This window comes from Leuciscus leuciscus (genome assembly GCF_965113295.1).
Source record: "Leuciscus leuciscus genome assembly, chromosome: 10".
Lineage (NCBI taxonomy): Eukaryota > Metazoa > Chordata > Actinopteri > Cypriniformes > Leuciscidae > Leuciscus > Leuciscus leuciscus.
In genome coordinates, this window is record NC_138734.1 from 28808109 (window position 1) to 28834834 (window position 26726).

The 26726-nt window shown below is 37.6% G+C and overlaps 2 protein-coding genes and 1 long non-coding RNA gene across 7 annotated transcripts; 2 read left to right on the plus strand and 1 right to left on the minus strand.

The window, feature by feature from the left end:
• The first annotated feature begins 4953 nt into the window (after positions 1-4953).
• On the plus strand, positions 4954-18466 carry LOC309507551 (endosome/lysosome-associated apoptosis and autophagy regulator family member 2-like). Of its 3 annotated transcripts, XR_014209174.1 has the most exons (5): positions 4960-5441; positions 8448-8568; positions 9588-9777; positions 17818-17946; positions 18355-18466. XR_014209174.1 is itself a non-coding variant. In XM_082181835.1 (4 exons), exons 1-4 carry the CDS (start codon positions 5274-5276, stop codon positions 11040-11042), a joined length of 1107 nt encoding a protein of 368 aa, XP_082037961.1. In that variant the 5' UTR covers positions 4954-5273; the 3' UTR covers positions 11043-12158. The 3 variants fall into 3 exon arrangements, 2 of the variants coding, with proteins under 2 accessions (XP_082037961.1, XP_082037962.1); XM_082181835.1 differs by lacking the exons at positions 17818-17946; positions 18355-18466 and adding an exon at positions 10415-12158 and having other exon boundaries at positions 4954-5441; XM_082181836.1 differs by lacking the exons at positions 17818-17946; positions 18355-18466 and adding an exon at positions 17634-17806 and having other exon boundaries at positions 4961-5441.
• LOC309507552 (endosome/lysosome-associated apoptosis and autophagy regulator family member 2-like) lies at positions 17971-26397 on the plus strand. 3 transcript variants are annotated; one of them, XM_082181838.1, is made up of 8 exons: positions 17971-18460; positions 18554-18706; positions 19402-19490; positions 21097-21277; positions 21397-21525; positions 21707-21797; positions 22008-22110; positions 23070-23269. In XM_082181838.1, exons 1-8 carry the CDS (start codon positions 18331-18333, stop codon positions 23133-23135), a joined length of 942 nt encoding a protein of 313 aa, XP_082037964.1. In that variant the 5' UTR covers positions 17971-18330; the 3' UTR covers positions 23136-23269. The 3 variants fall into 3 exon arrangements, with proteins under 3 accessions (XP_082037964.1, XP_082037965.1, XP_082037963.1); XM_082181839.1 differs by lacking the exons at positions 17971-18460; positions 18554-18706; positions 19402-19490; positions 21097-21277; positions 21397-21525 and adding an exon at positions 25118-26397 and having other exon boundaries at positions 21759-21797; positions 23070-23560; XM_082181837.1 differs by lacking the exons at positions 17971-18460; positions 18554-18706; positions 19402-19490; ... (2 more) ...; positions 21707-21797; positions 22008-22110 and adding exons at positions 22512-22999; positions 25118-26397 and having other exon boundaries at positions 23094-23560.
• On the minus strand, positions 22139-22417 carry LOC309507564. The gene is made up of 2 exons (XR_014209185.1): positions 22292-22417; positions 22139-22238 (listed from the first exon to the last, which is right to left on the minus strand). It is a non-coding gene; the product is annotated as an uncharacterized lncRNA (long non-coding RNA).
• Positions 26398-26726: the final 329 nt, after the last annotated feature.

Genomic DNA, 26726 nt, shown 5'->3' on the forward strand with positions numbered 1-26726 from the left:
CGCCCTGGAGGAGTGGCGACATTGGCTGGAGGGTGCCATCCACCCATTCCAAGTCATCACTGACCATAAAAATCTCCAGTACCTCCGTGATGCTAAACGACTTTGTCCCCGTCAGGCCAGATGGTCATTATTCTTCTCGAGATTCCATTTCTCCATTACCTACCGTCCTGGTCCTAAGAATGTCCGTGCCGATGCTTTGTCCAGATTACATGATTCTCCAGAGACTCCCGAGACAACCACCAACATTATACCTGAAAATATCATCATCAATCCCATCAAATGGTCTGCTCCTCCAGCCGTCGCCACTCCTGATCCTCGACCTCCGCCGGGCTGTCCACCTGATCGTCAGTTCATCCCTAGGACACAACGGGTAGATCTCATCCACACCATTCATACCTCACTGGGCACTGGACATCCCAGGGCCAACAACACTCTCTCGCTGCTATCCGAGCGCTTCTCCATTACCTACAGCCACGGACGCCCCAGTATGATATCCGCATTGGCTCCCTCCAGAACCAGCAGCTGAATATCCTCTTTGTGTAGGCCTCCGACTTGAAGTGTAATGGGTTCACATTTCTGGTGAATACGTGGACGTGCAGTGATGAACTTGGTTATGGGTTGGATCTGGTAAACATTTGACGAGGCTTCGGTACAGGCTGGAGCTGGCGACAGAGGGTTCCCGAGATGAAATTTCCTGCTGACCCGGAGTCGATGAGAGCGTGAACTGAAACAGAGAATGTTTGGGTGGTTAACTGGACACAAGAAGTGAGTGGATGCATCTTTTCTTCATCAATATGGAATACACTCACCGATGTTCGTATGGGACGAATTGGGCAGTTCAACCGAACATGCCCACTGGCTCCACAATACATGCAAAGACCCCGGGTCAGCCTCCTCTGTCGCTCAGCAGCGGTAAGTTTACCAGACTCTATTATCATGGGCTCTGGTTCTGGAGGGCTGGCGGTTTCAGATGGGCGGAGGAGTGCAGTAGAGTTAGAATGGGACTGATAAGATTGTATACGGTCTGAGCACCTGATGGATTGTTGAATGAAATTTTCAAGCCCCATATTATCGTCCAATGCGGCCAGCTGCAGACGGAGTTGAGGTGTGAGACCAAGCCGGTAGGTGGTCAGTAAGGACCGCTCGTTCCATCCACTGGCTGCAGCTAGAGTGCGAAAGCGAAGGGCATATTCATGAGTAGACATCTTTCCTTGAGACAAATGATAGAGTTGCTCACCGGCTGCCATCTCTCCATCCGTTCGGCCGAATACTTCTTTGAAGTGGGAAACGAAGGCTTGTATGGAACTAATGGCTGGGCCAGCTTGCTTCCAGATCGTTTCGGCCCATTGGAGAGCTGGACCGGTGAGTAGAGATGTTATGAATGCTATTTTTGACTGGTCGGTTGGATATAAAGTGGGCTGCATGGTGAATATGAGAGAGCATTGAAGCAAAAATCCGTTGCACTCCTCCGCCCCGCCAGAGTAGGACGCTGGTCGGGCCATGGGACTGGAAGATGCGGTGATTGTGGTGGAAGAACCTGGCCAATCCGTGACAGTAACATCTTATTTCAATAAAAAGAAAATGCATTAAAATGCACGATTTTGTTTGTTATTTGATGTGATTATTAATTCAGATATTTTAAGTATTTATATATTAACTTTATATGTACTATTATGTATTCTTGATTCATAAAAATCATTGATCAATCCGGGTAGTTGTTTTATACAAAAATAAAATCGATTGATTTATTATGAACCAGTAGGTATATACACTTCCATTTAATTATCAGGGTATTGAAAGTAGTTGATTGTCATTTAAATGCTTGTAATATTTTGTGCAACCATTTGAGGCTACCTGCTTATTAAGACACTTTTTTAGGTGTTGCGTGAATTACCCTAGATTCAGGCTTTTTAATAAGGTCTAATCCATGCAAAAGAGCCTGTGTCATTGTGCAGGGTTGTGTTTCCCAAAAGCATTGTAAGACTAAATGGAGAGACAAAAAGCCAATTAGAATTATGGGCTCTTTCCCAAAAAGCATTGTAACTTGAGAAGACCTTTAAATTCACATAGATCTAAGCAGGGATTTTCAAACTTGGGTCCGGGGACCCCCATGGGGCCAAATTTTTATATATATATATATATATATATGAATAAATAAATTGGATAAAATAAATAAAACATTGATTAAAATAAAAAATACACAAAATAAATAACAGTACAGCACACGTATATTGTAAGTAGAAAGAATGTTACAAATGTAACAAAACAAACTAAATATTTTTCACTGTTTCACATATAATATTCATTTTCACAGTATAAATTTGGTTTTTACACATGAAAATATATAGCTGCCTTTTACATATTAGTAATGAGGGGCCCTTGAGTCGCACCAGGATGATCATATTTGAGGGTCCATGGCATCTAAAAGATTGAAAACCCATCATCTAAATTAAAATATTCGTAGAGTGCTAAACGCATCGCTACAGAATCACCTGCAGGACAACCGCAAAACTACACCTAAGTTTAACAGTAGGCTACAGTTATTACTCACTCTTTTTGCTTTTTCCTTTAATGTCAGGATACTTTATTTTATGCCTTTATTTAAATCAAAAAAGTGGGATGATTTGTAACCACGTAGTTTGCACAAAAAAGAGGTGACATTATTGTTTCAGGCAAGTGAAGGCAATTCAGAAGATGGTCCAATAAAAGAGGCTACTTTAGATAGGGGCGTAAACATATCAATGAAGAGAATATCATGTCGTTCATGAGAACAGGAGCCGAATTTCTTCTCCCGGCCAAAGCCTTTTCATCCACTTCTACAACCCACTCTTCCTCCGCCTTCCTCGAACCCAGCGCACCACAAGGTCGTGAAGCGTTGCGTTATCGCTTTAGGGAGCAAAGAGCAGACCGCTCAATTTCACTCGGCAGTAGCCTACTGGCAACACAATGGACCTCGTTCGTTAGATTTAATAGGCTACCCTTTGTCATTAGCAGGATCACTCACACACAGAGCCACAAAACAGTAAACGTTGCCTCCATGTCTCCACTGGGCTGGCCCTTGAAGCTTGCATTGCACACCCCTTGAATTTGTGAAAATACAAGATTGCAAAAGGACATCAGATGAACAGATCAGCTGTTGTGTAAACGTTCTGAACAAACGACTCACACAATTATAATTTCATTGATAACTAGGAATTTGTAAGATAATAAAAAGAGGCCCTAATAACGAGCGATTGAAATTTTAACACGTCCTGAACAGACAACGCAATAGGCTATAAAATTCACGTAGGCCTTTTGCGCGTTGTTCAATATTTTTTTAGGAAACACCCATGTTAAAAGAAACAAACGTTCGTTATATCGGAAACGCTATCTGTCATTATAGAGAAACTGGGCCCCCATGAGAAATAATTTCCATTGGTAATTATGAATTCACTCGTTATCGCCCCCTGCTGTCTGATTTCATAACTGTACAGATTAAAGAACAGCTGTTAAACATATGGCAGCCCATGCTTTGTTTATTGTTCCTCTTCTGATGTCAATAAGATTACTTTTTCATTTGACACTGTTTTGTCATGTATTGTCTCCATCCCACAGCTTTGCCCTTGATTATGAAATCAGAATGGCAGAAAAAAACTAAAGTTTTTAGTTTAGGCCTAGGGCCTATTTTGATTTTGATTTAGTCTGAAATGGTTAGTAGGACTTTCAACTGAAATATAATAGAAGTATTATAATTTTCCTATTCTCTGAGGTAGTACGTACAGTTATTTACTTACTAAATTAAATCTGACTTGCCTGCATTACCGTAAGGTTGGAACACACGTATCAGTTGTGGCATCGTTCTTTCAGCCACTAACACATGCACAAGAAACGGAAGAAGCCTTGAAATAATTAAGCCATATACGCTTGAGGCTTTTAAATGCGAAGGCTACCCACAAACCTTCGTGTGCACCAGACTGCAAGCTGTAGATTCAGTGCAAAACCGACACTGCAAGTTTGTCTATGCCTCTTCCATTTGAGACAATATGACATGAGGATGTACTCAGATTATTATTTTTAATATACTTTCTTGACTAAACAGTGTTTAATAGTCTACCCAATCATTCAAAATGATCCAGCTCTTATGTCTTAGGCCTATATGTCTTCTTGTACCCCTTGAAACGATGATAACGACTTCAACGAACATTCACACCCGTTAATAAAGTTAATATTAGTCTAATTAAAGTTAATTGTCAAACAAATATTTTCCTCGGCCAACGTCATTTATAAACATTTTGGGGCTTAATCTGCATGAAACATTCTCATGTCTTTGCTTTCTTGTAGCTAAATTATTTTCCATTAAAATCTGTCCCAATTCTCTTTGTACACGGAGTGAACTGTTATTTTGTAATATTTTTTGTTAGATTTTTAGGCTAATTGTTGAAACAGTTATACCATGTTTTATTTTACTTTCTTTAAAAAAAAAAAAAAAACGTAGCCTATTATAATATTTAATAAATGTTTGTTTTATTGCATTTAGTTTTCATTTATGTTTTATTTAGTTTTATTTATTTATCTTTTTTTAAATTAAATATCAAATTTCAAAATATTAATTTATATAAAATATTAAGCCTATAAATATCAAAATATGAATTGATCGTCTTATAGGCCTAGGCCTTTTAAGTAGTGGCTGACGCATATGGCCTATAAACATTTTGAATTAGTCTACTTTTATACATTAATATGACTGTTGAACACATATCATCGACTGGGAGGGTTTTCTAATAGGAAATTATTTGAAACAACAAAAGATAAGTTCATAAGAAATGTGCTCAGGCTATTGTCGATTTGTTTGCCGGATAGGTTACACAAGTAGCCTAACACACAAGGGGGCGCGATTCACCCACACACCCAAAAAGCAAAAAACACATCTTATTGAATGTGTTATTGTCTAAAGCACGAAAGACTACTCTCGGTGGAAGCTAGTTTTATTCACCCCTGTCATCCATTGTGCCCTTGGGCGTCAATGACCCTGCCGTCAATGGTCCACTTCAGCTCTCATTCATCACTGTGGAACATGGACACGTGAAGTGGCAGGCTCTGTTTTCTCAGGGGGATGTAGCCGTTGGTTTGGTCAGCACTTGTCGTTCTGTTGTGGGTCACTAACAATGTAGCTACAACAGGTGAGTATTTAAATGTAGCCTACTATTTGTAGGCTACTCGTTTTTGTGACGTCATTTCTTAGACTTAAAACCGGCTCCGTCAGATGACGTTCTCTATTGACGTCGCTATCTGATATGATGGGACGGTCCCATCATTCCGTTCAGCAAACGATGGAGTGCACGAGGAAAAACAGCGTTCACCACCGAAGGCGTTTTAAACTGAGTTGTACAGCATGGATATGTTGTGTTTTCATCCTGAGTGCGTGCACGGGGTCTTCCGTTCAACAGCGTCAGTGTATAGAGGTGAGAGACCATTCTACTCATGTTTTTGCGATACTTACCGGCGTACATTGCGTTTTATCCATTTGTCCAGTTCATGTATCTGTTTTTGCACGTCTGTGGGTTTTTTAAAGCATTCGTGGTTGTTTGGCATACATTTATTTGTACTTTTGGGATCAGTCTCTTTGATAGCCTATGTGCAGCAAGATGTTGTATTATCACACCTTGTTATAACCAAAGTAACAGGTGCATCAGATACACACAGATTGAATGGCCGTAGTCAATGAGAATTAGGCTGTTTTGTTTACATATGTATGAAAAAGGAAAAAATAGGTTAAGAAACATTTAAATGTTCACTGGTAGTAGTTTAATTCAATTTCATCTTTATCATGGAAAAGTCACACTGACAGGCAGAGCCTTAAATAATGTCTTTAGAAGTTCTTGGAATGGTTCCTCTCATAACCCGAGAGAAAGGGCTTTTGAAGTTCCTTCCTTCATATTAGATATTTGAGGCATTTTTAGATCTCTCAGCGAAGCTTTTTTGATATATTGGAGCTTTAAGTTGAATCTTCACTGTTGGTTTCTCATTAACCCATAGCCATATCCAAATCTATATCCATGTGTATGTTGGTGTTACAAATCAACAACTTATTTGTGTGACTCTTTTGGTGTATTCTGGTCATTTTCTGCAGAGGATATATAACCCAAATGAGGACTGTTTTGTAGTCAATGTTTGGTTTATTTAATTTTTTAATAATACTTGGTTTTATTTGAAGCAGAATTTCTTAATTTGGTTTTGCTGCATATCTTTTAAAAATACAAAATGTGCATGCTTAATATTGGTTTATTTGTAATTATTGGCTCTTTGGTACCTCATAATGTAGCTATGGTGATTTTTCACTGTTTCCTGTTAGGCCTAGGCCTAATTGTTGGGTTTTAATGTTGTTTGTTTTTGCAGTGGTGAACAAACTGCATTGCCATAAATGTTTACAGTCAGATTAGAGTAATTTAAGCTCTCAATCTGTTTATTCTTATGTCTTTTGTATGTTTGATAGCCTACTAATGTATGTTTACGTGAACTTTTCAGCTTAAATATTGATTTAGAAGCTGATATGCTTTTTGTCTAGGTATATTGATTGGTGTCAGATTGCTTATTTTGGCATGGGCATCCCATTTTAAATGCATCTCATCTTTGAAATAATGTGTTAGAAGAATCTAGCCAGAGTATGTGTTTTATTTCTTATGATAAAGCGTTATGCTGATGGATGAACAATGTTCCAGTGGAGTGCTAAGATGATTAGCCCTGCGTGCCCATCTCAAGAGCCTGGTGATATGATGCTAAGAATAGCTTCACTCAAACCGCTTTCACCGAGAGCTCAGCAACTCCTCTGGCCTTTGTGCATGGAAAAATGACTGTTAGATCATTGTGTCCCATAAACCAAAAGATTGACTGCAGTTCTTGTCTATGAATACGAAAAAAAAATCTATCTATCTATCTATCTATCTATCTATCTATCTATCTATCTATCTATCTATCTATCTATCTATCTATCTATCTATCCATCTATCCATCTATCCATCCATCTATCCATCTATCCATCTATCCATCTAGTAGTACTACTAGTACTAACCGGCTTGTAGTAGTACTACTACTAGTACTAACCGGCTTGTAGTAGTACTACTATTACTAACCGGCTTGTAGTAGTACTACTAGTACTAACCGGCTTGTACTACTAGTACTAAACCGGCTTGTACTACTACTACTAGTACTAACCGGCTTGTACTACTACTACTAGTACTAACCGGCTTGTACTACTACTACTACTACTAGTACTAACCGGCTTGTACTACTACTACTAGTACTAACCGGCTTGTAGTAGTACTACTAGTACTAACCGGCTTGTACTACTACTACTAGTACTAACCGGCTTGTACTACTACTACTAGTACTAACCGGCTTGTACTACTACTACTAGTACTAACCGGCTTGTGCTACTAGTACTAAACCGGCTTGTGCTACTACTACTACTACTACTACTACTAGTACTAACCGGCTTGTACTACTACTACTAGTACTAACCGGCTTGTACTACTACTACTACTACTACTACTACTACTAGTACTAACCAGCTTGTACTACTAGTACTAACCGGCTTGTACTACTACTACTAGTACTAAACTGGTTTGTACTACTACTACTAGTAGTACTAAACTGGTTTGTACTACTACTACTAGTAGTACTAACCGGCTTGTACTACTACTACTAGTACTAACCGGCTTGTACTACTACTACTAGTACTAATCGGCTTGTAGTACTAACCGGCTTGTACTAATACTAGTACTAACCGGCTTGTACTAGTGTTTTGTGTGGAATATCAGAGACTAGATCCGGTTTTCAGCTGTGTCTGCACTAATGTTTGTTGACCCACAGGGCATTCTGGGTTTTATTATCAGCTTCCTCCTGATGGCAGCCTTTCCTTCCTAATCACTCACTCGGTGCTGGAGGACCTGTAGGAATGTGGTGGTAACGAGATGATTCATTGGTTTGGCTGAACAAACGTCCCGGTTTGTTCAGAAACGAGAAGTCGCAGCTTGTCCAGTTCATTCAGCAACAAGATATTGTCCCAGTTTGTTCATGAAAGTGATATGTTGCAGTTTTGTCATGAAAAATATTTTTCTCTTATGTTGTTTGAGTTTAATTCAGTCTGTGTGATCAAATACTTGTTCTGGAAGTCATTGGATATTGTAGATGTGATGAGAATTTGTTCAAACCCTTTCAATTTCTTTTCTTAAAATATTAATTCACGAATTAAACGCCAGTGATGCTGATTTGTGGAAAGGAAAGGGTGCAGCCACATTAGACTCAGGACAGAGGACTCATGTTACGACCTGTTTTAATATCCTCTGCATTGAGTCCACACAATACTCAAGCGTCCATGTGCTTTACTCTTTTACAGTCTAACTTCACACATCCACAAACACAAGCATTGTCAAGATCCTTGTTAAATTTAGACGTGTTGTTTTTCACAGACGGACTACTACTTTCAGTACACGGAGTGTAACAGCACCGGGTCTAGATGGAGGGTGGCCATCCCTCTGAATCCAGGAGAGTGTACAGGACTGCCAGACCCTGTGAAGGGCACCGACTGCAGTAAGTTCACATAGTCTGTTAGTCAGAGAGGAAGTTTAATTTATGGGAGGGTTTTGACTGAGATGGGTCTTTGGGAAATGGACATTTTGTGTTTATTTGGATGTTCATACTTGAATGTGTAAACACTAATGTGATTCAATGCATTTTGAATGGCATGAGTGTGTGCGTTTAAACCGTTTTTGTCACCCCTTATCAGCCCAGAGGAATTTCCTCTTAGATAGAATGTCCATTGGCCCGGAATAATGATTCCCCAAACTTTACAAAGTCCTAGGCCAATGTATTCAGTTTTAGTCGTGTAGTTTGGAAGAACGCAGCAAAAGGCATTCTGAAATCAAAATGGACCCCTTTTACTTTATTAATAAATATAATCAATAAAAACTGTCACAATTTTCAATGACACAAACAATTAAAAAAATGCATCTCGCCCACTACTTTATTTCTTGCTGAATATTCTTTCTCAATTGGAAATGCATCGGATTATGGAAATTAAAAGCTTGGGTTTAATGTTGTCTGTAACAGATTTTGTATTAAATGAAAGGTAATTTATTGTAAATTGATAATTGCTCTGCTGTTGATATGCATCTACATGATATTAGTTAATTTTCCAGAGTAAAATTTGTTTGTTTAAAATAGCCAAAGAAGGTGGCATGGTGGTAAATTTATTTATTTTTGTTAATTTTTTTTCTTATTTTTTCTTTATTTTTGTTTGTTTGTTTAACATAGCCAAAGATGCTGGCATCGTAAAAAAAAAAAGAAGCAAACTTTGTTTCAATAGCCAAAGAATCTCCCACGGATGTAAAAAAACCAAGCTGATTTTATTTACTTATTTGTTTTGTTTTATATTTTATTGCTTTTATCAAATGTCTGGATATTTTTATTGGATTTTAGATCTAAATTAATTGCCATGGTACACTTGCCCTACCCAGTACTTGGATTTGGTGATCGCTCTGGTCAATTTATTTTTCCAATGACATCTCATTAAACTGTATTGTACATTTGTTTACATCCTTGTCTGTCAGCATTCTCCTGCAAGGCGGGGGAGTTTCTAGAGATGTCTGCTCAGGAGTGCATAAAGTGTGCGGCTGGCACTTACTCCCTGGGCAGCGGCCTACGTTTCGATGAGTGGGACAAAATCCCTCTTGGATTCAGCAGCCTAGCAACCTCCCCTAATGACTCACCCAACCGACAGCATGCATCCACCTGCAAGAGGTGAGTTACTTTGGGGTCTTCAAAACAATCTTTTATAAATGAATGACTTCTCCAATTTGTTTTTCTTTTCGTTGTAGTATATTTCTTATTGAAGCGGAAATTCGGAGTGGAACATATTGAAATGCTTTTTTTCTTTCTTTCTTTCTTTCTTTCTTTCTTTCTTTCTTTCTTTCTTTCTTTCTTTCTTTCTTTCTTTCTTTCTTTCTTTCAACAAAATACATCACACAATTTCAGATACCTTTGAAATATCACATTTATGTATAGTCCTTAAGTATAAGAATTCCATCTCTCTTGTAAATAAAAAGGACCATGGAGCAAACAGACACAGAACAAGGTTAATTCTAAGTTAAAGAAATAATAAAAAGGAGATACAGTGGGGAGAACAAGTATTTGATACACTGCCTATTTTGCAGGTTTTCCCACTTACAAAGCATGTAGAAGTCTAATTTTTATCATAGGTACTCTTCAACTTTGAACAAAAATCCTGAAAATCACATTGTTTGATTTAAGTAATTAATTTGCATTTTATTGCATGACATAAGTATTTGATCCATCAGAAAAGCAGAACTTAATATTTGGTACAGAAACCTTTGTTTGCAATTACAGAGATCATACGTTTCCTGTCGTTCTTGACCAGGTTTGCACACACTGCAGCAGGGATTTTGGCCCACTCCTCCATACAGACCTTCTCCAGATCCTTCAGGTTTCGGGGCTGTCGCTGGGCAATACGGACTTTCAGCTTCCTCCAAAGATTTTCTATTGGGTTCAGGTCTGGAGACTGGCTAGGCCACTCCAGGACCTTGAGATGCTTCTTACGGAGCCACTCCTTAGTTGCCCTGGCTGTGTGTTTCGGGTCGTTGTCATGCTGGAAGACCCAGCCACGACCCATCTTCAATGCTCTTAGTGAGGGAAGGAGGTTGTTGGCCAAGATCTCGCGATACATGGCCCCATCCATCCTCCCCTCAATACGGTGCAGTCGTCCCTTCCCCTTTGCAGAAAAGCATCCCCAAAGAATGATGTTTCCACCTCCATGCTTCACGGTTGGGATGGTGTTCTTGGGGTTGTACTCATCCTTCTTCTTCCTCCAAACACGGCGAGTGGAGTTCGTACCAAAAAGCTCTATTTTTGTCTCATCAGACCACATGACCTTCTCCCATTCCTCCTCTGGATCATCCAGGTGGTCATTGGCAAACTTCAGACGGGCCTGGACATGCTCTGGCTTGAGCAGGGGGACCTTGTGTGCGCTGCAGGATTTTAATCCATGACGGCGTAGTGTGTTACTAATGGTTTTCTTTGAGACTGTGGTCCCAGCTCTCTTCAGGTCATTGACCAGGTGCTGCCGTGTAGTTCTGGGGCTCGTTCTTCGTACGTCGCTAACTCAGTTAGCTGGATTTGATTGTTGACGATTTGGCATGATCTTGGATTGTTTGGTTCTTCGACGCTCATCCTGGACTTGCTGTTATAGCAACAGGTGCGCAAACTTGAACCTGCTCGGGAGCAGGCTTATTTCATGTAAACAGGATTAGACTGCGGCTTCATAAGCGGAGCTGATATGGGAAGTCCATGGGGAAGTCCAGCGCAGCGCGATAGCGCACTTTCTGAGATGTATATTTTTTTTCGTGACTCGTGAGATTGTCGTTTACATTATAAAATTGTTGGAAACGCACATTTATTTTCGACTTGTCGGAGTCTGGCTTTAACTACAGCACAAACTGTTAGCATTGGCCTAAGATTATTTGCGAGTGGCTCTTTCCTTTACACTATTGGAGATGCGGAGAACTTGATGTTAAGTGCTGTCTGTCGTGTCATTCGTTTACCACACAGTTTACCTGGCGCTTTTAGGTTTAAAAAACAGTTTTAGGTTTTTTTGTGGCATTTCCAAGCCACTTAAGACCCAATGTTGTAAAGCAGTTTTTTTTAAAGCAGTTTTTTTTTTTTTTTTTTTGGCTATCATAATTTTTTATGAAGATCATGCCATCATGACCATGCCGATTACAGTATATGTCACTCAGGCTTCACTAACGTGATTGGTACCATAGACTATAGGCTACCATAGACTGCCATCAAGGCCTCAATGAAGGGGATTATGTGAACAGAAAGGGGGTTCACAATGTAAATGTGAAGCCCAGTTACTATTGGAATTCTTAATATTCCAGATTAATAATATTATATCAAATTTAAAAAAGGCAGTTGACTAAAATCTTCCATATCACAAATGTGAAAGCAAAATGGCCAGGAACTATGGAGGTATTTTTGGTGCAAAACTACTGAACGCCTGTGACAGTGAAATTTGTAGTTGTAGAGAATAGCCACACATGTGTATCAGTAAATTTGAAGTCACAGAGAGAAATGTTTTAAGAGTTGCAAACTTGTAGACTTTTTTTTATCTTTCACAAACACAACACAACAGTTACACCTTCTCAAATTCTTCATTGCAGCTGCACAAATCCTATTCTACAAATCACAAATTAAGAAACTCATACACTCACATTTTTGCTACAGTTGCTGCAGTGAATATGGTGCAAAACGCATTTAAACACCTGCATCAAAAAATGTGAAGTCACGGAGAAATTTTGCTCATCTGCAAATCAGTATATGAATTCATCCAATGAGAGTTGCACACTTGTAGAATATTTTCTCACAAATGTCTTGTATATTTTTCTAGCACAAACACAAGTACATAACTACAGCTGCTTGAATCTGCTGCGACGAATCTCAAACACTGTTTTTCTCTTTCAGGTGACAAGTTTCGCGCGCTCTCCCTTTTGCACCAAGTGCACCTCGAAATGTGGGGCAAAAGTGAGTTGTGCATCTGTAGAGGCAGTGGGCGGAGCCTACATGAATATTCATGAGTTTCCCGGGCATGTGCGTGGAACTGCTCATTCTAGTTCACGCTCCTCGTTTCTCAGCAGGTTTAATGGATTATTTCAAAAAAGGTAAATATAGTTTCAGCGCGATCTTAAACTACAATTGTGTATCGTTTTGTTAAATTCATAATGTTTTTATTAATTCGTCACTGACTGAATGATTGCTGGCATTCACTTCGTGTAGGCCTATATAAAGCACAGCAAACTTCAACTCGTTCATTTCGTTGTGCTTTTCCTCTGTACATTGCAATGCTTTAAACTGTCTTTTGTTATAATTTGTTGAATGTCACTGCAAAAAAAAAAATTATAATAATACGTCCCACTTTTACCATAAAACCAAAAATTCCAGAACACCTGAATGATTACAGCACTTATTTCCAACAGAAGAGCAGAATATTTCTAAATACATGAACCATTACCATTTAATTTATTTATTGCTAAGCTCTTCTGATAACTTACCTTATGAAGCTTTACAACTGTGTCATCTCTGGCAATAATCTCTGGGAAATAACTCCACAACCATATCAATGTCCAAATAAACATTTAAGATTTGCATGACAAAAGTTTGGAATCACTATGATTTAAGAAATGTTATACTTTTAAAGCAGGCAAGGTCAATTTCCACACTTCATTAAGCAGCACAACCATTTTCAACTGTGATAATAATCAGAAATGTTTCTTGAGCAGCAAATCAGTATTAGAATGACTGAAGGGTCATGTGACACTGAAATCTAGAGTAAAATTAGCTCTGCCATCACAACATTAAAATAGAAAACAGTTGATAAAAATATTTCACAATATTACTGTTAAATGATAAACTCAGATAAATGTAGTCTTGGTACCTTAGAGGTACCTTACCTTAGAACCTTACTAATACCAAACTTTTAAACAGTATATATATTATTAAAACCAGCACAAGTACACCTTGCAATCAAAACATTAAAAAATAATATTGTTACATTATTTTGCCAGTATGTTTGTAAATATTTTTTTAGAACATCAAATTGGTGGCTTATTATATTCCGTAAAATAATTCTAAGTGTTTTTTTTTATTTCTCATTTACAGTAACCTAGTTGTATCAAATGTAATTTATCCACTTTTGTCCATACAATTTTGTTTAATCCAAATTGTACGTATGTATTAAAGCAACACATTCATGCTTGAGTTTGGTCTTAAATGATTTGGCTTATTTAAACGAACAAGAATTTAAGAACAATCACACCAGGATATATTATATATATTTTAAAAAGTGTTAGCCCACAGATACATTTATGAGGTTTTTTTTTGTTTATTGCAATCAACAAATGATAACAATTAGTAAAAGCCACAGTTTTAAAGCTTTGCCAGGTGCAATTTATACGACGAGTTGAAGTTTGCTGTAGCTACTGTATATAGGCCTACACGAAGTGAATTGTAGCAATCATTCAGTCAGTGACGAATTAATAAAAACATTATGAGTTTAACAAAACGATACACAATTGTAGTTTAAGTTCGCGCTGAAACTATATTTACCTTTTTTGAAATAATCCATTAAACCTGCTGAGAAACGAGGAGCGTGAACTAGAATGAGCAGTTCCACGCACATGCCCGGGAAACTCATGAATATTCATGTAGGCTCCGCCCACTGCCTCTACAGATGCACAACTCACTTTTGCCCCACATTTCGAGGTGCACTTGGTGCAAAAGGGAGAGCGGGCGAAACTTGTCACTTGAAAGCGAAAAACAATGTTTGAGATTCGTCGCAGCAGATTCAAGCAGCTGTAGTTATGTACTTGTGTTTGTGCTAGAAAAATATACAAGACATTTGTGAGAAAATATTCTACAAGTGTGCAACTCTCATTGGATGAATTCATATACTGATTTGCAGATGAGCAAAATTTCTCCGTGACTTCACATTTTTTGATGCAGGTGTTTAAATGCGTTTTGCACCATATTCACTGCAGCAACTGTAGCAAAAATGTGAGTGTATGAGTTTCTTAATTTGTGATTTGTAGAATAGGATTTGTGCACCTGCAATGAAGAATTTGAGAAGGTGTAACTGTTGTGTTGTGTTTGTGAAAGATAAAAAAAAGTCTACAAGTTTGCAACTCTTAAAACATTTCTCTCTGTGACTTCAAATTTACTGATACACATGTGTGGCTATTCTCTACAACTACAAATTTCACTGTCACAGGCGTTCAGTAGTTTTGCACCAAAAATACCTCCATAGGAACTGTGCATGACTTAAGAATTTTCAGAAATTCACATTTATGCACATTATTTGAAAGTGGTAAGGAAAGTTCCACAATTAAATATCAAGCTCACTGTATTACATACACTTATGCTGATCCTAACAGAACTGCATTTCTTCATAGGTGATTATGACATGTTCCTGCCTGCAGACAGGTGTTTTATGACCCCATTCCCTGACCCAAACAAGTTACAATGCAGCTCTAGCCAGGACAAGGGCACACAATGAAATGAACTTTGGCTAACTAAAGGGAAGATTTCAGTGTCTGATAAGTCTGAGGGTTGCACACCTGACAGGGCCTGTGACATTGTTGCATGTGCCATATTACACAACATTGCAAAAAAAATAAAAATCTTTTCATTAAATGTTTAATAAAAGACAAATATGCTTAGTTCCTTGAGTTTTATTTCAATTGTTCTTTGTAAAGAAAAGCCAGTGGTCAAGTGCCTGCAACAAGAGATATTAGACACATGCCTCATGCAACAAATAAAAAGGAAAAGTTGGCTATACACTGCCCACCTGTAGGCCTATGTCTCCTCTGTCTGTGCAGACTCTTCTGTAGGCCTTTCTGTAGATGTGAAATCCTGCAACTTATATTGCAGCCATAAAGCATACAAGTATAAATTAAGTAAAGTTCTTTATGCACTTGCAGGTAGGCTAGTTCCTCCATGACAGTTATCTGAGAGGGTTTATTCACTGTCCAATACAATGGAAACAAATGGACATTACTAAGTCTTATACTTTCTTTCCTTTGGAAAGTTAGAAAATGTCCACTTACTGCACATATTTCAGCCACCACTTTCTTGGGAACAGATACAAGTGTTGGTGTATTATGTAAAAGTGCACAAAAGAGGAAAACACAATGTCATTACAATGAACTACACTCGGGAAAAATATTTTTACATTAACATAAGTTTATCAGTTTTCACTTTCACAAGTCAAAGCAATTCATCATTACTCAAGACTTAACAGTTGAAATGACTATACAGCCTTAATTTAATGCAGCAAAAATTATTTTACAGTGTAGGCTACTAAGATCTTTTCTTTCTTTTTTCTCAGCCTTTTTCTTGGTTGCGTTTATAAACAGACAACCATTTATTTAACAGTGTCTTTTATAAAAGAGACTATAATATAATTAATAATTACCATTATGTAGAATATTTTTGTACTTCACTTTTGTTTGTTCCCATGTTCTATTGTGGTGACTGACATTACAATGAACAAAGTAATTATGCAATTATTAAAATACAAAAATATAGGCTAATAAGTGATAAAAACACTTTTAACGGATTTAAATTGTCTGCTACTTTTTGCCAGCCCTCTCTCCTGGCTTTTGCAGACTTTGAGGTGTTCCCTGGCGTTTTGATTAAACATTAAAATTCCGAATAAACTTCGACTATTAGTTCTTGCTCTGCTGAGGAGAAAAACTGAGCGCGCTCTTTGGCCACGCTGAGCAGCCAATAGCAGCGTTGCTGATCAATGTTTCTACTATCGATACATATCCCCTTTTCAACCAGCGCATGAACGCGCAATTATCTCAGATAACTCAATCCAGCGATACTAATCATATCCGGCAAGTGTGTTCGAAGAACCGAGTTAGCCAGATCATGATTAGCACGATGATATCATCTTGGATGTGTCATTTGATCTCGGATGTAATAAGCAACGTACGAAGAACGAGCCCCTGGGCTGATCCCTCACCTTCCTCATGATCACTGATGCCCCACGAGGTGAGATCTTGCATGGTGCCCCAGACCGAGGGAGATTGACCGTCATCTTGAACTTCTTCCATTTTCTAATAAATGCGCCAACAGTTGTTGCCTTCTCACCAAGCTGCTTGCCTATTGTCCTGTAGCCCATCCCAGCCTTGTGCAGGTCTACAATTTTATCCCTGATGTCCTTGCACAGCTCTCTGGTCTTGGCCATTGTTGAGAGGTTGGAGTCTGTATGATTGAGTGTGTGGACAGGTGTCTTTTATACAGGTAACGAGTTCAAACAGGTGCAGTTAATACAGGTAATGAGTGGAGAGCAGGAGGCTCTCTTTTTCTCTTTTCTTAAAGAAAAACTAACAGGTCTGTGAGAGCCGGAATTCTTACTGGTTATGTCATGCAATAAAATGCAAATTAATTATTTAAAAATCATACAATGTGATTTTCTGGATTTTTGTTTTAGATTCCGTCTCTCACAGTTGAAAAGTACCTATGATAAAAATTACAGACCTCTACATGCTTTGTAAGTGGGAAAACCTGCAAAATCGGCAGTGTGTCAAATACTTGTTCTTCCCACTGTATACCATTTTTGCTTTCTATATTTGGTGTTTAAAAGGTATTGAGAAGAATTCATTATCTTCATTGGTGGAACACTAAAATTGGTGGAACACTAAATAGAGTAATACTAAAATCCTAATGCACATACATAATGTAGAATGTGCATATCATTTTCAGTTGTACTCATAGCTAGTCAGATGTATCCAAAATGACTGTTCCCAATCAAAGTTCTCATTTTTTGGTTCTCATCAAAGCACTTGATTTTTGCCCCTTTATTTGTATCCCTTTATTTTATTTATTTGATATTAAATCAGAACACGTTCAGATTAAAGCATGCACTAAGACCTATTCGTGCAGGCATGCACACACTTCCAGAGAGATGAAACAATTCAAGTATTAAACAATCTTTTTTTTTTAAAATGTATCCTGTTATGCATCTCAAGACTATAGTCACCATAGTGTGTGTGCCTTGTGTATTTGTATGCTTTTAGTGCAAAGTGGGTTGCTCAGGGCTCGTATCTGGAGTCCAACAGGGATGAGTGTACTGTGTCTCTGATGTGAAAATCCCAGTAACTGAGCAGATTGTGAAATACTCAGACCGGCCCGTCTGGCACCAACAACCATGCCACGCTCAAAATTGCTTAAATCACCTTTCTTTCCCATTCTGACATTCAGTTTGGAGTTCAGGAGATTGTCTTGACCAGGACCACACCCCTAAATGCATTGAAGCAACTGCCATGTGATTGGTTGATTAGATAATTGCATTAATGAGAAATTGAACAGGTGTTCCTAATAATCCTTTAGGTGAGTGTATATGCAATATACACAAAGCAGAATTTTCAGCATCATTACTCCAGTCTTCAGTGTCACATGATCTTTCAGAAAGCATTCTAAAATCCTGATTTGTTGCTCAAGACATATTTATTATTAATATTATCAATATACATATTTTGTTAAAACTGTATTGAATTGTTTAATAATTTTTGGATGAATAGAAAGTTTAAAAGAACTGAATGTATTTGAAATGGAATCAATTTAATGTATCCTTGCTGAATAAGTGTGAATTTCTAAATAAAAAGTTTGTTATTGTACATACAGTAGTAATTTTCAGTTTGCAATTGTTTATCATTGCTCAAAAACACTCAGTGCCCAAATAAGTCATCTTTACTGTATTCAAGTAATATCTATATGAAATCTTTCTCATATGATCAGGTTAACCTGAATTCTGGCACTAATATCCTGTACTGGAGAACTACTGGAGTCACTCTCGGCTCTAAAGCAGTCAAACCAATTCTCCTGAAGAACATACAGATAGAAGGTGAGGGTGCGCTTCCTAGGAGTGCATGTTTTTCCATTTTAATAAAAAAAATGCTCCTCATTGAAAGATTATGACGTAATTTTTCTTTCTCAGGTGTGGCGTACACCTCAGAGTGTTTTCCATGTAAGCCTGGGACTTTCAGTCGCACCCCAGGCTCCTCCTCCTGTGCACCCTGTCCACGGGACACATACTCTGGCCGAGGGGCCAGCTCCTGCACAACTTGCAACACAAAAACGCACTACGCCTGTAAGTTCATACAGGCATTTAAATACCATATAGGCTGTTTTCTAAAAAATGCAGATGTGGTTGTAGTAGGACTTTAAAAAAAACACGTGTATATATATGAGTGTGTGTGTTATACACTGTATATTCAAATAATTATTATTTATTTTAATTTGTTTTTTAAATTCTTTTTTTAATTTAAATTCTGAATTTCCAAAAATCACTTTTGAATTGAACCTAAATGAATTGTAAATCGAATATGTTAGCTATCAACCCAAAGATTCACATAGCTAATGTGGACTGAGTAATAATAACCCCGCAATTAGGAAAAACTCTTAAACATAATCAGTCCAGTATAACATCTTCCTCCACACTTATGGCATCCTCAAACATGCTCTCTCTCACACATCATATTAACTTTGAATGGTTTTGCCCATTCACACTAATAAGGATAACTAGTATCCACACCAGCGGGCAATATTATGTTTATTCTAAGCGTGCATTGCAGCTTTGTTGTCTGCCGCTTTAAATGCTCGAGCTAAAAAAAAAAAAAAAAAAAAACCTTCTGAAAGTTGTGCCAACGATATTGTTTCTCTGTGCCGTTATCATTATAGTTGTGGTTTGGACTATTCTTTTATGTCTAGAACTATATATTTATTATCTTTATAGTTATTGTCCTTGGTGTAATGTGAGATATGATTCTTCTGTAATTTTAACAGTAGAAGGTTCTGCCATGTGCAAAAGTAAACCTCCATGCTCAAAGAAAGACTACATCCAGACCTACAGTACCTGTGATAAGGATGGAAAGGTACACGTACACACACACACACAGGCGTACTGGGGTAAAAGGCGCATTTGACTCTCAACCGTTTTTGATGATGCTTTTGGGAATTTGGCTGATCCTTGCCTTGATCGCGGATAGCAATGCAAAGTTGATTGTGCGCTAATTTGATCTAATATTTAATGGGGTTTTTTTATGTAGCAAATGAGAATCGATAAAATTGACTATTTTGAGACTAAGGTCTTGTTAATGATTTTCAGTTTTGTTCAAGGTGATTAAAGGGATAGTTCACTTTGAAATAAAATTTTGGTATGTTTTAGCTTACCTCAAGGGCATCCAAGATGTAGGTGTCTTTTTTTCCGCAGTAGTTTCAATTTTGATATTTTTAGGTAAAACCGTTCCTGTCTGTCAGTCATATAATGCAGGTCGATGGTCACTGTCTCAAAGAGCATGCACAGAGTCCAAATTAAAACAATTCCCCATCGTCCAAATTAAACAATTCCCCATCGTAAGTACACATTGATGGCCCAAGACACGAAACGAGGCTCGATGGTGTTTTAAGCCCCCAATGGCTCCTTAGAGGCAGCTAACCCTACCCTCAACCTTAAACCTTCCCATCCCCTCGCTGCCTGGAAGGCACCATTGGGGGCATAAAACACCAAACACCCGAAACGAGCGGTTTGTGTGAGAAAACGAACAGTATTTATATCGTTTTTACCTCTTGAACACAGCTGCGTCCAAATGATCTGAGAGCGCGGGCGGGTATAGATATATACACTAGATGTCGCATTATATGACTGACAGACAAGAACGGTTTGACCTAAAAATATCAAAATTGAAACTACTGCGGAAAAAAAGACACCTACATCTTGGATGCCCTTGAGGTAAGCTAAAACATACCAAAATTTAATTTCAAAGTGAACTATCCCTTTAAAGCAACAGTTTTTCAATAACAGAAGAATATGTAAAAGTATGGTTTTTGGGGTAAAAGGCACCCCTGCTGTTGGGGTGAAAGGCACAATAATTAACATGATAATAAATAGCTCTTTATCATCTGAATCTAACCGTCTAACTCATGTCGGCAAATGGAAAATATCATATCAAGTTGGGTGTCCACCTTAGAGATAATCACCATTTATGATGAAGCCATCATTAAAAATATGATATTAATCATATCATATAATAAAATATAATATTTATTGTTACTACTGTAAAGCTTTATTAAATGAATTCATTTATTTATCTAAATAAACCGAAAATAGTACAAACTTTGCTAAAGTGATTGTTTTTGAACAAGTGTTAACTAAGACATTATTAAAAACACATTATTTTAGCTAAAGCATATGTGTAAATATACTTTGCCTTTTGCCCCATGCAGGTGTGTCTTTTACCCCGTGTGTGGGGTAAAAGGCCCACCTCACACATTTGATGTTATTTCAATTTTTTTCTTCCTTTTTTTTTTTTTCCTGCAATCTTACACTATTATTTTCCTTAAGGTGTGCCTTTAGCCTCGTTGTACCATATATATATATACACGCACAAAACAACTATCAGTGTAATAAATTGAAATGATTCTTTTATTAATATTTTAAGTAACTAATTGAATAGATAAATGCTGCTGTCTCTCTCATAGACTCGGGTCGTGTATAAGTGGCTAGAGCCTCGGATTTGTTTGGAGGATGCTGCAGGTGCAGTAAAACTGCCACCTTCTGGTCAGCTTAAGCCGTGTCCACCCTGTAATCCCGGTTTCTATAACAACCACACTGCCACCTGTTCTCCCTGCCCACCCGGGACTTACTCTGATGGAGTCAAAGGTGATAAATCGTCCAAACATCTTAAGAAGGGCATATGAAACATGATCATTTCAGAAGCATGCACATCATTTTAATTACATAGCCAAAGATATTAAACATGGATTGTGTGGCATCTGTAGCATGCCAGTCTTGTCCAGCTGGCACGGAGCCTGTCCTCGGGTTTGAGTACAAGTGGTGGAACGTGCTGCCTGCCAACATGAAGTCATCATGCTTCAACGTGGCCAACAACAATTGCGATGGCTTGAATGGTGAGAGATTACACAAGAATGCTGTGGTATTTTACAGCATATGGTTGTAATGCTTATTTTTGCTGCTAGATGTCGCTGTTGCGTCACTAATTACAAATGGACTTTTCTGTACATTCTACATGTTCTTCACATTTGTGCATGATACCTTCATATCTTTTTTTCTACATTTTGTGTCTTTTAGGTTGGGAGGTAGCGGGTGATCACTTACAATCAGGATCAGGTCGTTCGGATAATGATTATCTCATATTAACTCTCAGAGTGCCTGGATTCAAGTGAGTCTTCAAGTAGGCTACTTGTCCTCCTACTCGTAGCCACACTATTCAAGTGCCGCCCACAGCATGTTACGTTCATTATAGCTCATTAAAAACTTGTGGCTAGCATGGTTAAACAGTGTACCTCTGCTGTGTGAGTTGATATTACAAGTATTTCCTTACATAACCTCTGCTCTCTGTGTAATAATGAGTCTGTATTGTTCCTATCAGGTTGCCCATGTCTGTTCAAGGAACATCTGGCAGTGAGTACGGACGGATCACTTTTGAGTTTGAAACTAGCTGTTCAGCTGACTGTGAGTTTTACTTTATGACGGTAAGTGTGTTAATATGTGTTTGTGATCTTTTTTTTTTTTTTTTGATAGACCATTTTAATCTGCTTTTAAATGTGCATTTAAAACAATTTACATCTAAAGAATGGTAATTTTGACATCTACACACTTTCTTGGTGTTTTGTAATACTTGGTATGAAATGAAGTCAAATGATGTTGTACAACCTGAATCAAACAAAACCTTAATTTATTTTTATTTAATTTTTATTGCATTTAAATGTATTATTGCCTATTACACTTACATTTAATTTATTTATTTAGCATACATTTTTATCCTAAGGTGACTTACAAACGAGAATTGCAACAAGTGATCTTAAAGGGGCAATAATCACGAGAAGTGCTAATAATACAAAGTTTAAAAAATTGCCCTGAATAGTACAAGCTAGAACAAGGAAAGCTTACAAAAAGCTTAATCTGTAACAAAATTGTATTTCCCCTCACACATTTCCCCTTTTTGCCAAAATAAGTAGGTAAAATATACATAAAATTAGGTTTAGGTTCAAATTGTATCAGCATAGATGAATTATTGCTATTTTGCTATAAATAATTATGTACAATTGATTACAATTTCTCACGAATCTGGCTAGAATATGTTTAAAGTGTATGCAAAAAAAGGATAAAAAAATACTTTTGTTAACATTACTTAACTACATTAGTCTACAATACATTAACAAACAATGAACAATACTTCTACAGCATTTATTAAGAGGAGCGGGGCTTTGAAACGCACTGTTTTAACTGATTCAGACAAATGCAAGGATTCAGGCAATACAGCATGTCGTTCATCCAGAAGATTAGATTTTTCCTGAAGCGGCAGATTTCTAGAATTCAGGTGTCTTTGGGCAGATTTCTGTGGCGGCCGAGGATACGTGAGTAAGTTGGAGCCAGCTGTGAAGTTTTGTAAAAATTAACTGCTGTTGTTTCCACTGTGCTCTTTCTTTAGCTCACCTGGTGTCATGTGTTCCAGAGCGGTCCCCATGGCTGGGGTCACTGCGCACAAGATCAGTAAACGCATCACCTTCTTCGCCAGTGACGTCGATGGGACTCCTACGGCTAGCTTTTCACCTGGTCCCCCTAAACCTATATTGCTGTTACTGCCGTGGCTGGGCTCCAGACCGCAAGCCATTGCCAAGTACTGTGAGATTTACTTTCGCACAGGCTTTGATGTGCTCGTAGAGGAAAGCGAAGTGAGCGAGTTCTTGTGGCCCCGTTGGGGGTTGGAGTACGGTGGCCGTGTGCTGGAATTATTAGAAAGCGAGCGCTTCTCACAGCGCCCCCTACTGGTCCATGCTTTCTCCATAGGGGGATATACGTTTACTCAGGTGCTTGTTCATGTGGCCAAAGATACCCAGCGTTACCAAGGCCTGACAAACAGGATCAGGGGTCATATCTACGACAGCCTGGTCATGGGATCACTGGACCATATGGCCAACGGTATGTACAGAGATTGCAATGTAAAGTATGTTCATATATAATCCTTTCAGTCTGCACTGCTAACACTTTGGGGTGGATGGTGTGATCAGAATCTTGCATCATGTTATGACTATTTTTATATTATGTATATTATTTGTGCTGTAAATTCAAGTGATAATGTTAAACATTCAAACTCTACAGTTGTACAAACAAATCTTTCACTTTTTGACTTGTTTTGGCTTACATCCTGATCTGCATTTTCACATTCACATTACACATTTTTTTTCATGTATAATAAATGACATAATAGCTACATAAATTCATGGTATCTACTACAATATTACAAATGTATTACAAATTAAAATAACTATTTTCTATTTTAATTCATTTTAAAATGTAATTTATTTCTGTGATTGTAAAGCTGAATTTTCAGCATCATTACTCCAGTCTTCAGTGTCACATGATCCTTCAAAAATCATTCTAATACTGCATTCAAATAAGCTGATTAAAGTAAATTCACACTGTAAATGTGTTTGTGATTTAATATGTCTGTGTAGGAGTGTTGTTCCTGTAGTAGAGCAACCCCCATAACAGATGGTTAACTAACGTACTGGAGACTTGAAGTTGGCACTATGACCAAATGTGGGGTCATGGACTATATAAATCAGTCAGCCTCTGCTAGTAATTATAGGGTACATGATTACTCAGACAGTATCATGTTTTATTGTCAGGTTTGATTTCAAACTTAATTAAAAGCAATATACCTTCTCATATAAATAAAACTTTATATATCCCTAAAGTTAGGATGTAGAAATATCATGCTTGTAAAATAAAAGTTTGGTACTACCTCATCAAAAATAAAATACAATGTACATAATTGTTTATGTAAATTGCAGTGCATAACACTTCTGCTTGTAAAAACCTTAAAACATTTTGACTCAATCTGGAGATTAATACTACTTTTTAAAAATGTAAAGTTGGTACGAATTTTTTAATTTGATTGAAAGAAGCCTCTTATACTCACCAAGGCTACAAAACTTTGGTAAAAAAAACCTGTAATATTGTGAAAAATTCTTACAATTTAAAATAAATATTTTATTATAATATTAGTTTTATTATAGCATTACTCCAGTCTTCAGTGTCACATGATCCTTCAGAAATCATTCTAATATGCTGATTAAAACATTTGTTACTATTATCAATGTTGAAAAAACATTTTGCTGTGGAAATGGTGATACATTTTTTTTCAGGATTCTATGATGAGTAGAGAGAACAGCATTTATTTGAAATATAAATCTTTTTTAACAAAATAAATGTCTTTACTGTCACTTTTGATCAATTTAATGTGACCCCAAACTTTTGAACGGTATTTGTATGTCTGTGTCTGTATATTTATCTGCCTACCACATAGCAACACTTGCAACCATGTAGCTTTCAAACATCCAATTTCTTTTCAAACGCCTCAAGTATTCAAACTACACAAGGCCTAAAAAACTTCAGAGATAAATTTATCCTGATGAACTAGAATTAGTTGTCCCTGAAATCTTTTGCTTTGATTATTTTGGGTTTGTTTTCCAGGTCTGGGTAAAACCATATTTCCCCGGATGGAGGGTCTTGTGAGAACGGCTGGCCTTCTGTACTTCCGTGTCTTTAAACACCAGACGGTTGACTACTTTAACTCGGCGATCAACATTTTCTGGAACACTCCTGTGATGGCACCTGCTCTCTTCTTTTACTCTGAGAACGATGCAATGTGCGATTACAAGAGCGTGGAGAAGATGGTGGAGTTATGGAGGAATCGAGGCCTATCTGTCGAGATCAAGAAGTGGAAAGAGTCTGTTCATGCAGGTCATCTGCGCACACATCCTCAGGAATACCTGGCCACCCTAGAGAACTTTGTGATGTCTCTCAACATGGTGCCTCTAAAGGCCAAAATGTGAACTCTGAACGGCCATCACCTGTCTCATCAAACATTAGAAATTGCCTGAAGTGCCTGGTTTGACTGTTCTAGGTCGCAAAATTTGATTGTTTCTCAAACCTCTTTAGTCTGTTGAAATATTTATGTGACTACATTTAATGAAGACCATACCACTGGCGTGTTGAGGATGTGTAATACTACATACAATCTGTTGATATGTAACCGATTTGGTTTGTTGCAATACAATGTGAAGCTCCTGTACTTCGGACCTCAAAATGGCTATCTTGAAATACACAACTGTATATCATTATTTTGCTGTAGATATTTGAGATTTACAGTAAAAGGTTTAAGAGACCTTTTGCATGTAATGAGTCGTAGCTTATATGACAACTTGACTTAACTTTTAACATCTATAGTATGTTCATTTGAATGCACTGACTGTCCATCTTGGACCATTGATCTGTTTGCTTCAAAGGGATTGCTTTCAGTTTTCTTTGACTAATTATTTGTTTTCAAATGAAGAAATGACCTAGCTATATACAATTTGCTACTAGCTATAACAAATCTGAATTAAATGTATAATATACCATTTGACACAATCCTGGTAAACCTATGCATTGTTGTTTTTCTAGCAAAGACACGTGAATAATATAAAGGTTGTGTTCAGGTACCTAAACTGGAAATACGGTGAATACAAGTAAAGTCGGACACTTAGGTTTTTGTGTTACATATTTCTGTACTTTTACACTGTATTATGTAATGGAGATATGTATCTATTTAAAATTATATTGTGCGCAGGCCTTAGCCATTTGGCATATTTTAAAGCAATGTCCATGTCAAAATGTCCTACTTACCTGTATTCACCTTGTTTATCAGTGCAATAATGAAGGTTTTTACTTTTTGGTTTAAAATCAAATAAATAAATCATTCTGATTAATAATGTGTTTTTTTGTTTGTTTGTTTGTTTAGTGTAGAAGTCTCACAAAAGGTTACAGTATAGCTGAAAAACAGGATGTGACAAGAGTTACACAGTAATTCACAGTACTCAATCCGGGGAGTTCATGAAGTGTGCATATGATGGAGACTCTACTATCCCATGACTCAATGGGAGAGGATTTATGAATGGCATTGAAGCGATGATTATTATGATAATTTCGACCCATCTAACCTGAGTTAGAGCAGGGGTGTCCAATCCTGCTCCTGGAATTCAGCTCCAACCCCAATTAAACACACCTGAACCTTAATCAAGGTCTCAGGTGTGTTGAGGCA